Source organism: Ictidomys tridecemlineatus, chromosome 11 (assembly GCF_052094955.1).
Source record: "Ictidomys tridecemlineatus isolate mIctTri1 chromosome 11, mIctTri1.hap1, whole genome shotgun sequence".
Classification (NCBI taxonomy): domain Eukaryota; kingdom Metazoa; phylum Chordata; class Mammalia; order Rodentia; family Sciuridae; genus Ictidomys; species Ictidomys tridecemlineatus.
In genome coordinates, this window is record NC_135487.1 from 30,879,694 (window position 1) to 30,894,800 (window position 15,107).

Consider the following 15,107-nt stretch of genomic DNA (forward strand, 5'->3'; position numbering starts at 1 on the left):
TGTAGGTAGGGGTTACGGAGGGGACGCCCGACAGATCCATGCGATTTCCTGCCCGGTCCTGATGTCCAGGCTGCCCTGGACAGCGGGGCGAGGCGGGAAGCAGAGGGTTCTGGTCCCCAAGGTGCGGGGTCGGAGTTGGGGGCCCAGTGCTGGCCTCCAGGGAAGGGGTGGGGTAAGCGCTGGGGAGGCGTGGGGCGTCCCTGCCAGAAAGCATGTTCGCTCTTGGCGAAGCCTCAGCCGCCACTCGTTCCTGTTTCTAGGAACTTCAAGAGTCATACTCGCTTTCCCTTCCACGGCAGCGCCCTACCTTTCTCCTTGCTCACATCCCTCCGCCACTCATCAGGTTAATTGCAGATTTCCTTTTACCAATTTGTTCCCACCCCACAAACCACCCTTCACTCCCCGCCAGTATCTGACCAAAATATAGGTCCCTTCCTGAATATCGCACCGCCTGCCTACAGGCTGCAATTGTCACAATCTGTGGCCTCCCAGCCAACTTTTCCTCCAGTTACCAGTCCTCTGGGGACCTGCCTCGTCGCTATGCTTTTGCATCTCCAATTCCCTTGGCCAGGAGTCCCCTACCCCACGTGATTAATCCTTAGATACCCTGGTAACACACTGGTGAATCCTTGCAGGTCCCCACCCCAGTCCCAGTCTCTTTTTCCCTATTGCACCCACAGCAGCTGGGACTTGCCCTTGTCCTATGTGACACTTGTCCCTACATACAGTTGCCTCCCCTACCTACAAGACTCTAGCTTCTTGAGAGTGCTGGCTGGGTCTTGTTCTCTCTGTCCCCCAAACACATAGTACCTGACACAGTAGTCATCAGAAAAAAAGGAAAGAAAAAAGAAGAAAGAAAAGTGAACAAATGGAAGATTTGGGTGGCTGCTGGATATAACGAAGGAGCAGGGGTATTGGTAATTCAGTTGAGACGCCTTCTTGGAGGCCACAATGACAAGGGTTAGATGTCAGGCAGAAAAGATTTAGTGCAGTGAGAAGACCTCAGGAAGACCAGAGTGTTGAAGTACATTAATATAACAGACTTTGAACACCTTCTATTGTCAGGCCTCATGTTGGGCACCGGGGACTTCGGTCTGCACTCAGATTGCATCCTTTGTAGCAAAGAAGAAAGACAAGGTAGGCAATGCCAATACAGAGTACCAAGTGTCACATGGTGAGCACAAGATGTGACCTTACAGAGGAGCACTTGCAGCCTCTGGGATGGGAAGGAAGGGTGTCAGAAGGTCTTTCCAAATAAGAGCATAAAAGTGGGTAAGGGGTACTGGAGTGGGAGAGCTGAGCAGGGCTGGAATGCCACAGGAAGAAGTCATACTTATCCTGGGGGCATGCAAGAAGCTGGGGTGTGACCAGATGCTCTTGTAGGCCAGGACCACATAAAAACCTCAGCTCTGACCCCTTGTCTTGAGAAGCTTCCTTTCCCTGCTGGCAGGTTGGGTCCCGTCTGTGCTCCCTAAGTAGACTGATCATGTTTCTTTTTCAGAGCAGGGGTTGGCTGTTCCTTGGGAGATGAGGCCAGGTCTTAATCTTCTCTGTGTTCCAAGTGCAGGCACCATATCTTGCTCATGAATACATGTTTGCTGAATGAATGAATTATTCCTTATTTCAGTGGATTTTAATAGCCCTTACCCTCAAGGTCACATCCTTTCACATCTGGGACCTTTTCTTTATGCTGCAAATGACATTTCATTTGGGAAGAGGAGACTCAATTCTAGTCCTGGCTTCACCATTTACTGCAAGTCACCTACCTAATTCTGAAACCTCAGTTTCCCCATCTGTAAGATGAGGTACCCATATGAATGGAGTCTGTAAGTCTCCACAGACATGCATGAGTCTCATTCCTCTGAGCAAGCTTTAAGTTCCTTGATGGCAGGGACCAGGGTTCTCCCATCCCATAGCCTAGGCTGAGCATATTATCAATACAATGTTTAGTCTTCTTGGTTGGTAGATAGCAAAACACAGAGGAAAGGACACTTAAGGTGAAGTTGTCAGTCTGAAGTGACCTTGAGCTAAGTCTTCCCCTCTTTGTTTTCTTTGCCTTCCTTGGAAAGTAGGGATAATAATCCTTGCCTGACAGAGCTCACAGGACCAATGGAAATCCTGGGTGTGACAGTGCTTTGTGAACAGAGTAGATAATGAAAGAAATAGTACAGCACATGATTAATCATTGATTAGAAATTAAACAACCATAAAGTAGATGAGACAAGGCCTGATCATCAGAAGACAGACTCAGGGTACCTGCTGACTGGTTTTGAGAGGCAGAGATGCTGGGATGCTGTTCTTCTAGAAGATAGAGGGTTAGGCTGACAGGTGCCTGGCTCAGCAGCAGAGGTATCTGATCTTGCTGGGGTCAGCCCTGAAAGTAGTAGGTTCATGGAGAGGATGTAGTAGGTTCATGGAGAGGGATTATGCAGCCAGTCCTTTGCTCCTTTCTCTTCCAGCTTTCCCAGGCTTGCATTGTTTCCCATCTTCAGCTTCAAGGGACCCTGGCATGAGAAGGTCTTATTAGTCCCAAAGGCTTTGGCCACACAGCTGCTGGTTTCCTTTGGTGAACCTATGGGACCAGTGAAGCCTGCAGTGCTACCCTGAGAAAGTCTAGTCGCGAGCCCAAGTCTAGCTCCTCCTAGCCCCTGACATCTTGGTGGCAGGGTTTATGGGAAAGAACAGTGTTTTGTCTCAACTATTACTCAGACCAGAAGCACTTAGGGTTATAGGAGGGACTGTCTGGAGGCAAAATCTGACATCTAAAGTGAGTGAGGATTAAATGAGAAAATGACACGGGAGCACCTTAGAATCTGTCTGTTTGTCTCAAACCTGGAATTATACGTGTGGCTGGTATGTTCACTCCAGCCAGTGGGGCTTCTCTGTCTCAGGACAGGGTCTCTGTTTCACAAGAAGTTTATGTGTAAAGAATACATGTTTGATCTTAGGGTAAAGGTGGAGATAAGGCAGGGTGTGAAGATGGACAGAGGAGGCTAGTTCCTTGGTGCTGTGAAAGGCTAGATGGCCAGAGGAGATCTGGGCATGGCCCGCCCTTGCAGGGGAGACTGGTGCTGCCTAGCAGGGCTGGCCAGTGGAGCTTCCTCACTGTTCTATCCCCCAGCAGAAGCAGCACCAGCTCCAGTGTCAGGCAGGGTTAGGATCTACTCACTTAATGTGTAACTGAGCAAATATCTACATTTCTTTGAACCTCTGTTTCCTTATTCATAAAACGGGGAAGAACAATAGTACCATCTACCAAGGTGGTCTGGACCAGAAGTAAGACCATAATGAGAAGCACTTGGTGAACCACTGCATGCTGAGAATATTCATTTTGTACCTTTCATTTCCTCTGCTGTTGGAGGTGGAACTGCTGTCCTGGTTGGGACCTGGTTTGGGCTTTAGGACACCTCAGCTGCAGCCCTAGTCTGTGAGAGAACAACTTTGCCCTGTGGGACGAAGGTGCCTTCTGAATCCACTGCTCTCTCAAGCCAGCTCTTAGGATATGACAAAGGCCAATTTCCCAGATGGAGGCCAGGGGGGTGCCAGGAGGGTCAAGGGGACAGGAGGTGAGTCAGAGAGCAAGTAGAAACTATGGTTGCTTGAGTTCACCTGCTCTGCTACTGAGCTTTCCCAGGACCCTCCACCTTCAGCACCTTTGTCTTTCCTTCCTATGTCTCCTTCATCCACCTCTTGTCCTTAATCTAGCTTGTGACACTGTCTGGGGAGGGTGTAGTTCTGGGATGAGGTCTATGGCCACAGAAGCTACCAGGTCCTTGGGAGCCTCTTTTGGGACTTCTTGACCTTGGAAACTTCTTTTCCCTCTCTCCTGGGCCCCAGGTCAATGCCCCAGCCATAACCGGAGGCAGCCCAAGATAAATGAATTTTCCTGGAAGGATGTTACCAGTGCCTTGTCCCTGGCCAACATGGTTCTGGGGCTCTTCTCCATCTTCTGCAGCGTCAGCAGGTAGGTCTGGGGCCCAGCATGCTCTTAGCCAAGTGCTGGAGCCCATGGCATGAGGGAAGGTGGGGGGGGGGAGTCTAGAGAGGCAGGCCCCACAGCCCTGGGGTCACCTCGGGGGCAGGAAAAAGAACAATAGCCTCAGTTGTGCCACCAATATGATATACAACCTTCACTAGGTCGCAGCTCTTGGCCTCAATTTCTCCTTCCATAAAATTGAGGTGCTTACATTATGATTTCTGAAGTTCTTTAAGTTATGGAAGCCTAGAATGGTTTTTATAAGAAAAATCAAGAGATTCTCATCTTCCATTCATATTTTCTGATTCTTAAATTAGAACATATGACCTGGCAGAATATTTGAAATCAGCACTGTTCTGGAAAGTCCAAAACACATATTATGTGCCTCCAAAGCAATTTATATAAGCAAATTATGTTTCTATGAATTGAATCATGTTTCAATGTCTTTGAGAAGTCAGCTTCTTAAAGATAAATCCTTTATAATGCAAATGATAATCTATTTGATTCATAGCCATCAGCAAGTGAATTCTTTTAGGATCTTTTTTTTTTATCCAAATGAGAAGAAAATGATATTTAAGCTCCCTCCTATATTAAAAAATTTTTGATTCTCTAATTTTGGATTTTTGGAGTCTAATAAACTATGCACATGGGCATATCTGCAAGCAGAAAATCTCTGTCTTATTAGTTCAGCCAAATCTTCTGGGAGTGTGGTTTTTCATACCACAATAGTATGATAAATATTTTTTATTTAGTTTTAGTCCCCTTTTAATCCTTAGGTCTGGGTCTAAACAAGGGACAGGTGAAGTCTGAGGTAAAGCTCTCTGTTTGCTTCTGCTGGGCCACCTAAGCATTGTAGTCACCTTGCAGACTGGGAATGGACCTCCTGAGGACAGGTTGCTTAGAACTATGGTGGCTATTTTCAGAGGGCATTGGGAACATGGGCTGGACAAGGTACAGGACTCAAGAACATGAGGTCTGAAAGAGTCCTTTGAAATCATTTAAAGCATCAAAATACACAAGACCACAACTGGTAGAACTTCAAGGAGAAATTGATAAACTCACTATTTTAGTAAAAGATTTAAACACCTATCTGTCAGTAGTTGGCAGATCCTGCAGACAGAAAATCAGCAAGGACATAGTTAAATTCTAAAACACCATCAGTTACTGGATATAATTGACATTTATAGACTATCCAATACCAGTGGAATACACATTTTTCTCAAGCTCACTTAGAACATTAACTAAGATGGACCACATTCTGGGTCATAAAATACACCTTAACAAATTTAAAAATCAGAAATCATACAAAGTATCATTTCAGGTAACATGGAATTAAACTAGAAATCAATAATGGAAAGAGAGCTGGAAAATCCGGCACTATTTGGAGATTAAACAACATATTTCTAGATGATACATGGATAAAAGAAATCTCAAAATACATCTAAAAATATTTTGAAATGAAAATACAATTTACCGGGCTGGGGATGTGGCTCAAGCGGTAGCGCGCTGGCCTGGCATGTGTGCGGCCCGGGTTCGATCCTCAGCACCACATACAAAATAAAGATGTTGTGTCCGCCGAGGACTAAAAAAAAAAAAAAAAAAAAATACAATTCACCACAATTTGTTGGATGCAGGAAAAGCAGGGCTTAGATGGAAATTCATAGCCTTGAATACATTTACAGTCATGCATTGCTTAACAATGTGATGTTCTGAGAAACAAAACAGTAGGTGATTTTATTGGAATATCATAAACTAAGAAAGCTGTGACATCTCTAGGTGATATCTTCTGGGACCACTGTCTTTTATATTATACATATGGTTTGTAGTAGACTAAAATGTCATTATATGGTGCATTGCTGTATTAGAAAATAAGATCAAAAATCAATAATCTAAACTTTCACCTTCAGAAACAAGAAAAAGAAGAGCAATTCAGAGCAGAAAAAAAGAAATAATAAAAATAGAGTTAGCGATATAGCTCAGCAGTGGAGCACTTGACTCACATGTGCAAGGCCCTGGGTTCAACCCTCAGTTCCACACAAAAATAAAAAATAGAGTGGCAATTAAAGAAGTTAAAATAGGAAATAATTAGAGAAAAATCAATGGAATCATTAGCTGATTTTTTGAAAATGTCAATAAAATTGATATACTTTTGGCCAGGAAAACCAAGAAAAAGGAGAGAAGACACAAATTACCAATATCAAAAATTAAAGAGGGGCCATCACTACATTCGTACAAATGTGATAGCCTGGGTGAAATGGATCAATTCCTTAGAAGATATAAGCTACCAAAACTCACACAAGGAGAAACAGATCATCTGAATAGGTTTATATCTATTAAATAATTCATTTAGCATGTACCCCTCATTTTGCAAGTGGAGGGGAAAAGGCCTAGAGCAGGATAGTGATTTATCTGAGAATTCATGATGAGATGGTGGCAGGGGCTGGATTAGGACCTAAGAATGATACCTGGGCTATCAAATATGCCTGGAATTTAGAGTCAGAGGGGGCCTTAGAGATTACCACAGGGATTTGGAGAAATCCTTTAAGAGGATGGGTTAAACTGGGCCCAGTGGCACATGCCTGTAATCCCAGTGTCTCTGGAGGCTGAGACAGGATGATAGCAAGTTCAAGGCCAGCCTTGGCAATTTAATGAGAACCTGTCTCTAAATCAATAGATCAGTCAATCAGTTGATCAATTGAAAAGGCTTGGGGTGGTTAGCTCAGTATAGATTGAACCCTGGGTTCAGTCCTTAGTACCAAAAGATAAAAAATAAAAAAAGACTATGGGTTATGTGTTTGAGAAGGATATAGGTGTATGTGAGGGTGTGAGTGTATATGAGTGTAAGGTGGAATATACTAGAAAGGAGGTGAGCCTAGAGGATATGCTTGGGTGGGCATAGGTGTTCAGGGAGTATATTAGTGTATTGGTGGTGGGAGAAGTTGTCCAGTGGGGACTTAAATGAACTGTCCTGTTTGGGCCTGCTGGCCTGCACTTCAGGAAACCTCAGTCTGCCTCCTGGACGCTTCTGATCAGCTTCCTGCTAGACATGGCAATAGGGGCTATGAACAGACAATTCAACATATTATGCAAATCAGGTGAGTCCTGGCTTCAGGCCCCAAATCCCTGACCCTGGGAACATCCATCTTGGGTCACTACCCACCCTCTAACATCCAGCAGACTTTTTCACCTTCTCTCATTTCTGTTCATGTGCATCTAAGAATAGCTGAGCAGCCCTGGAGCAGGAGTTAGGGAGCCTTGCAGCCTAGATCAGCTCCTCTGCAGGCTCACTTATCCATCTTTGGGTAATTTTTGTCCTGGCATTCAGTATCCTCATTGGCCCTGCCTCCCTGTCCTGGGTAGATCCAAGTATTAGAGAGGAAATGGGGAAGGTGGGGGGGGGTAGTGGGGAGATGAAAAACTACCTTAGGCAGAGCATCTGGTTTAAGATTCCAGGAAATGTTTCCCTGTATGATTTGGCTTGCATAAAGGATTCCACTGCTTGTCATTTTGCAGTCAATTGTAATGCAACCTTTAAGTGATGGGGAAACTAATATACCAAAGGCCACAAGGTCATTCAGAGGCAGAGCTGGGAGGAGACCCCAGACTTTGATCTACAGACCACTCTAGGGACCTTAGGACCCCTCCAGCTCCGCCCCCCACCCCATATCCACCCAGGAAGGCTAAGGTGACAACATGAGTGTTGGGCCTCTCGAACAGGAGCTGAGCTGAATGACTTTGCTGTCTTCACCACCTTTGGCCTGGCCTCGGCCCTTCTCCTTGGTGCGGATGGGCCGCTGAATGGGTTCCTGGCTGTCCTCTATGTGTTAACCACTTCTTTCCGCCTGTGTTTTTATTCATCTGGTGAGTGGAACCCAGGTAGCCTTAGGAAGTGAGGGTAGGGCACCACAGAGAGGGAGGAGCTGTGGGAAGCTAGAAGCCCTCTTCCTTCCTTTGCGCATGCCCCAAGCCCCACAAAGGTTTCAGGCTACCTTGATAGAGTCCTCATCTGAGAGAGGTCTTCATTTATTGGAACAACTGTACCTCTTTCATTGTGTGGTTTTTGGTTGGAGAACATCATTTCATGGACTCTAGAAATGGAGGTCATACTCCAGTTCCCCTCAAACAGGAGAAAGCTAGCCGTGGTAAGGGAAGTTACTTTCCTAAGGCCACAAAGATAGGGAGGGCAAGTACAGGAGGGGCAGAGGGGAGATGAAAAACTACCTTAGGCAGAACATCTGGTTTAAGATACCAGGAAATGTTTCCCTGTAAGATTTTGTTTGCATAAAGGGTCCGCTGTTTGTCATTTTGCAGCTGATTGTGGTTGTAGCCTTTAAGTGATGGGGAAACTAAAACCTAGAGAGGGAAGGATTTGCCAAAGGTCACAAGGTCAGTCAGAGGCAGAGCTGGGAGGAGACCCCAGACTTTGATCTACAGACCAATCTAGGACCCTATCAGCAGGGACTTCCCAGGGGCCAGGGCACATGCAAACCCACACAACATCTGTTTGTGAACAACTAAGTGATTCTACAGCTGCCATTGCCTCTGGGCCCAAGGGAATTTTATAGTCTAGGAGGGAAGATCCAGGGTTGGGGATGTAGCTCAGTAGGAGAGCACTTGCCTAGGGTGTACAAGGTACTGGGTTCAATTACCAGTACCACAAACAAATAAGCCTAAGGAGGGAAGACCCAGAGAGAAGGGGACTGGATTCATTTAGATGACCCTAGATCAGGAGAAGCAGCTAACCTGACCCCATGTTTCTTTCCCTGGCAGAAGTTTCCTTATCCTATAAGGGTCTACCCTGCCCCTATGCTTCCTGTGTTTTGGCTTCCACCTCCCTTCTGACCAAAGGCAACCCTTTCATCCTCGGCTGCATGGCTTCACTTATGATGCTATTCATGGTAGACCAGAGCTACTACCCATATGATGAAATTCTGGAGTCAGACAGTTGGAAAAAAGCAGTTTATGTGGGAGGTGAGTGAAAATACTCTTTCAAATGTCACTATTAATATTGCCTTTCCTGGCTACCCCAGAATTCCCTATCTACTCTTCTACCTTGCTTTATTTTTCACCATAGAATTCATCATCATCTGACACAGTATATATTTACTAGTTTTAAAAAATGATCTGTGAACACTTAACCTACACCTCTGAGCATAGTGACACATGCCTGTAATCCTAGGAACTCAAGAGGCTGAGGCAGGAGGATTGCAATTTTAAGGCCAGCCTCAGCAGCTTAGTGAGACCCTGTTTCAAAATAAAAATAAAAAAAGGACAGGGGATGTAGCTCAGTGATAAAGTGTCCCTGGGTTCAATTCCCAGTAACAAAACCAAACAGACACTAAATCTACCCCAAATATGCTCTCTTGTATTAATATACTATAATCCCCAATTCCTAGAATTATACCAATAAATTATACCAAGCATTATGTCAATGTTTAATCATTATTTGTTGAATGTTAATGAGTTCTATAAAAATTTAGGGAGCACCTATCATGTGCCAGGTACTGGGAAGCAATCTACATACACAAAGTTCCTGCCTCAGAATTGACAGATGGGGGAGAAAGATACCAAAGTAGAAATACCTAGAAGCACATGGTCTTTTTTTTCTTCCAGTACTGGGAATTGAACCCAGGTTGCTCTACCACTGAGCCACAACCACAGCTACCTCCTTTTTTTGAAACAGGATCTTGTTAAGTTGCTGAGACTGACCTTGAAGTTGAAATTCTCCTGCCAGACTAGAAATAGATAGTTTTGGTGTACCATGAAGAACAGGATGACGCTCTGAGACGGTGTCAGAGAGTGGCCTGGTATAGATTGAGATGGTCTAAAGGGAGGGAAAGGATCCTTAAGGCAGTGACATTCAAGTGAGTCCTGCAAGTTGAGCCTTCAGGTGAGTAGGAGGCTCAGACAGAGGAAACAGTATTTTGTTCTGAGCCAGGTGTTGGAAGTATTAGCAGAACGGTGTGGCTGGAACTTGCCAAGAACCCAAGATACAAAATGAGACCAGTGAAGTAGGCAGTTTAGACAGGATTGGGATTTGACCTAAAGGCCAGTGAGAAACCTCTGAGCATATTTTTGCAGGAAGTGACGTGATCAGGGAGGCAGTTTCCAAGGATCACTCTGACTCCATTGTGGAGAACAGAGGTAGAGCTCTGAGGCTGGAATCAGGAAAGCCAAACTTTTGTTCAGATGGGAGAAGATGATAGTGTGGATCTGAGAAGTGACTGGACTTCAGAAACATGTTGAAATAGAGTAGATGCCATGGGAAGGGGAGGAGTCCTGGGTGACTTAGAAGTTTTGAGTTTAAGCAATCCAGTGCTGGGTTTCAGGCTCTGATGTTCCTGCCACACTGGGGCCCTGGAAGATGTCTTCCTAGTCTTTTCCTTGATTTACAGCTTTCTTTAAGGAATTTTGATTCTTTTCTTTTAAAATGTGCACACATCAACAAAACAATAATCTTGAGGATACTGTTTTTCCCATTATTCCTTTGTGGTGAGTCTGCTGTAGTTTATAGGATCCTTGGTTCTATCCTGATCTTGCCTTTAGGGTTCATACCTTTTGTAGCATTAGCACCAACAACCCTATCCAAGTTCTCAGTGCTGGCCCTTCCTATTCCCTAGGTGGTGGAGGCAGAATGGTGGTGAGAATCTGGGTTTGGAGCTTAACAGATCTGAGTTCAAGTTCTAACTTCAGCACATAGTAGCTGTGTGAACTTGGCTAATACCTCATTGTTTTGAGCTCATATTTTTCATCTGTGAAACAAAGGCAAAAATCCCTACTTTGCAGGATCATTGAAGTAAAATGAGGTAATTCTGAATTCTCTGGCACAGATGTGTGCCAGAGGTGATAACTCCCCCCCCACCCCGCACTCTGTCTTCTTCTCCAGCTTCCCTTCCCAAACTCACAACAAGATTTACCACAGTGTTCTTTGCTCCTGTAGATACTACTGATGCTCTCTTCTCAAAGTAAACCATGCATTTGGCCTCAGCCTTCCAGATTGTCTTGGCTGTGGGAGACAAGGAGGAAACTGTATCTCACAGATTTTGACACCAGTTAATACCTGAATCTCATTGGGTAGATTTCAAGACGACTGCTGTTAGCTCTATTCATAGTAGCTAAGCTATGGAACCAACCTAGGTGTCCTTCAACAGATGAATGGATAAAGAAATGTGGTTTATATACACACAATGGAATATTACTTAGTCATAAATAAGAATGAAATTGTGGCATTTGCTGGTAAATGGATGGAACTGGAGACTATCATGCTAAGTGAAATAAGCCAATAGCAAAACAAACAAACAAACAAACAAACAAACAAACAAAAAACAAAGGGTGAATATTCTCTCTGATATATAGATGCTAACACACAGTATGGGGTAGAAAATAGAAGTTCTTTGGATCAGACAAAGGGGAATGAAGGGAAGGGAGGAGGATGGGAATAGGAAAGACAGTAGAATGAATCAGACATAACTTTCCTATGTTCATATATGAATACACAACCAGTGTAACTCCACAGCATGTACAACCACAAGAATCTGAAGTTATACTTCATATGTTAATATGTCAAAATATATTCTACTGTCATGTATAACTAAAAAGAACAAATAAAAAAGATGGCTGCTGTTGATATTCCTCTTGCCTGAAAAACAGACAATTCTAAACTATAAGATTATTATGAAGTATAGATAAAATAATTTATGCACAATATCTAGCAGAATATTTAGATATGCCACTAATGGGGCTGTCCTTTGCCTTTTTGGTGATGAATCTGAGGTTCAGCTTGTATTGGGAGTCCCCAAGACCACTTCCAGATTTGGTGATTTGTTAGGAGGATCCACAGGACTCAGCATCTTATCTTATTCAGGGCTATGATTGATTAGAGAAAAAGGATACAAGGCAAGATCAGCACAAAGGAAAAAATGCATGGGATGAGGCTCAGAGGAAACTGAGTGCAAGCTTCCAAGAGTTCACTCACAGTGGAATCACACAGGCATGCTTAATTCCTCCAGCACTGAATTGTCATGATTCACGTTTTGTTGTTTGCTAGGGAAGCTCATAAGAAACTTGGTTTTTACTGGGGACTGGTCACCTAGGAACCCTCTACCCAGCATGTACCCAAGTCCCAAACTCTCAAAAGTAAAGCAGGTATTCAGCACAAACCACTGGGCTTGGACAGCCTAGACACAATGAGTCACTCAGATCACTTAGAAGTTTTCTGTTAACAGTTTTCTGCTGGCCATGGCCAACCTTGCACCCAGGCCTTTATAGGGATGGCATTCTCAGGCCTGCTGTGTTAACTCCTTCCTGCATACAAAAAATATGATATTGACCATTTTTCCATATTAAACTCAAAGTAATTAGGAAGATGCCCTCTTACGCCAGTGAAGGATGTGGGCAACGCACATTTATTCTTGCCTAGGACTGGTTTCTTCCAAAATAAAAAAAAAAAATGGAATCTAGAAGTGCAGTAAGGTACAATTGTCTAGTTATTTGCAAAAATCCACTAAACTGAACTTAAAGACAGGGCTCCTGTCTCTTTTTTGCTGCTAAGTGTCTGGGGGCTAGGGTTGTGGCTCAGTGGGAGAGTGCTTGCTTAGCATGTGTGAGGCACTGGGTTTGATCCCCAGCACCACATAAAAATAAACAAATAAAATAAAGGTATTGTGTCCATCTACACCTAAAAAAATATAAAACAACAAACAAACAAACAAAACTGAATGTCTGTTTTGCTTCTTCCAGGTGTCTTCATGGTGTTTTTCTTCCCATTCTCCCTCACTGCATTTTACTGTCTGATGTGGTCACTCTCCTACATCTTCTTCCCAGATGCTGTGTGGAGCAGGGCAGCCTGTTTTAGATTCTAGCACTGAGGAGCTGCAGCTCTACCAACTCCTGCTGGCCTTTGTGGGATTTGTTCCAGCATATCGGGCCAAGCCTGGACTTATCCTCACTAAAGCTTTTACTTGTGCCTGTGTTGTCATTTGTTAGATAATGCAATCTCTGTTGTCTTAAATCACAGCAACCCACAGTAGGCCTGGAAGCCATTTCTTCTTTCTCTTTATTCAGGGTTCTGGTTCTCTTTGATGCAAGACTTGTACATGTCATGTGGAACAGATTTTTTTTTTCCCCAAGCTAAGTTTGGGCTGAGTTTGTGTTCCAGCTCTGTCACTAGCTAGCTGAACTTGTGCATTAAGGTGTATCCCGTGGGAAGGAGAGAAGGCCTCCAGAGTTGGTATAGCCTCCATCTCGGCCCTGCTAGATCAGATTCAGAATTACCCCCTAGTGTTGGGGTGGCCTCATGTTTTACACTTGCGGACTGCTGCAGAACCTGTCACAGGACAGTTACACTGTCTGCTTGGAATATGTGTAGAGTCTTGTAACTTAAAAATTCTGCCTTTTAACAGTCCAAAGCTTCTGCCTTGTGGGCTAGAGATATAGCTCAGCTGGTAGAATGCTTGCCTTGCATGCATAAGGCCCTGGGTTCAATCTCCAGCACTGCAAAAAACAAACAAAAAGCCTCCTGCCTGTTACTTTGGTACAGACTGGATGAATTGGCAGCACAGGGCATCCTCTGGTTTCCTGGATGTCTTTCCTAAACTCTCAACACTAAACTCTAGATAATAAAATGCTACTTCATCTCCTACATACATCAAATATGGTATTGTCCATTGTCAAATGATTGTCAAATACAAATCAAATAGAAATAAACAGTATTGTATGGTAAAGTTGTGCTCACAGAGAACTTGGGTCCACTGGATATAGTGAGCCACAATGTGGCCCTTGGACTTTGGATTCAGATGGGACACCAAGAGGATGGCTGGTGAATTCTGCTCCTTGCCCAAAGGTGGCGCCAGAGCACCTTTTACCACATCTGACTTTGAAGTTTTCACAAGTGCTTGTGGTAAATAAGCATCAAATTTACAATAGGATTTAAAAAAAATACTAATCCAAAGAAGCCCACATCACTCTGATTTGACTGTAGAGGAGCAGGTAGCATCCTCTTCTCTACTGCTTTCTAGTCATGTTTCTTAGATCATTTGTATTGTCCTCATGGTTAGATGAATATTCTGTATCCCACTAAAGTTTTAAACTGCTTCAGTTTTCATTTACATAGTTCTGTGACAATAATATTTACTTTGTAGATGAATTGATTTGTGGATTCTAGTGAGTTATACACAGGTTACTATACTATAGTACCTTAGTGGAGTCTGAGGGGTCTAAGCAGTTCCACTAGTCTTTTTTTTTTTTTTTTTTTTTTTAAAGATTGACATTTATTTTTTAGTTCTCAAGGGACACAACATCTTTCTTTGTATGTGGTGCTGAGGATCGAACCCGGGGCCGCACGCATGCCAGGCAAGCGCGCTACTGCTTGAGCCACATCCCCAGCCCTCCACTAGTCTTAAACTCTGGGTTGAATGTAGATGTCCCTCTTGACCTGCTATTCCCAACCTGAAGGACTATTTTGTCTAGTGAGCAGACTCAAATGACAGAGAATTCTGCTACATTTTTAGCTCTGTAAACTTGAGTAAAGTGTTTAATCTCTCTCAATCCACTTCCTTATCATAAAGTGGAAGATTTACTTCCTCCCAGGGTTTTATGGACTAAATACAATGCATAAAATACCTAGAATAGTGAATGACATGGAAAAGGTGTTAAATGCTAAATTGCTCTTTTTCTCCTTTCTACCTTCCTCTTCCCATATATATCCTTCAACTTAAAATAATGTTAATAATAGTTCATATCTACAATGTGCAATGCAGTAAATGCATAATTAACATGTACTATGTGAAGAACTGTCCTTGCATTTTACTGTTTCACTTAATGCCCTAAACAATCCAGTGAGGTAGGTGACCACAGGCTTAAGGCCAGAAGTTCTCAAAGTATGGTCTGTAGACCTCTGGGGTTCCTGAGACCCTTTCAGGATCAAAATTATCTTAATAATCTGAAAACAGGGACTGCAATGTTATTGTGATAATTTTACTAATGGAGCAAGATCATGTCTTGTTGTGACTCCAGCTGGTCCTGGGAGTCAGGGCACTTTCCACCACCACTGGCTCTTTTAAGGAAAACAAAGCAGTTTCTCTTAAGAATGCTTTTGATGAGGCAATAAAAGTTATTAATTTTATTAAATATT

At 43.6% G+C, this 15,107-nt stretch overlaps 1 protein-coding gene across 1 annotated transcript; it reads left to right on the top strand.

Moving 5' to 3' along the window:
* The first annotated feature begins 1,179 nt into the window (after positions 1 to 1,179).
* Tmem269 (transmembrane protein 269) lies at positions 1,180 to 15,107 on the top strand. Its single transcript, XM_078026071.1, has 5 exons — positions 1,180 to 3,964; positions 6,974 to 7,071; positions 7,694 to 7,837; positions 8,747 to 8,947; positions 12,716 to 15,107. Exons 1-5 carry the CDS (start codon positions 3,924 to 3,926, stop codon positions 12,835 to 12,837), a joined length of 606 nt encoding a protein of 201 aa, XP_077882197.1. The 5' UTR covers positions 1,180 to 3,923; the 3' UTR covers positions 12,838 to 15,107.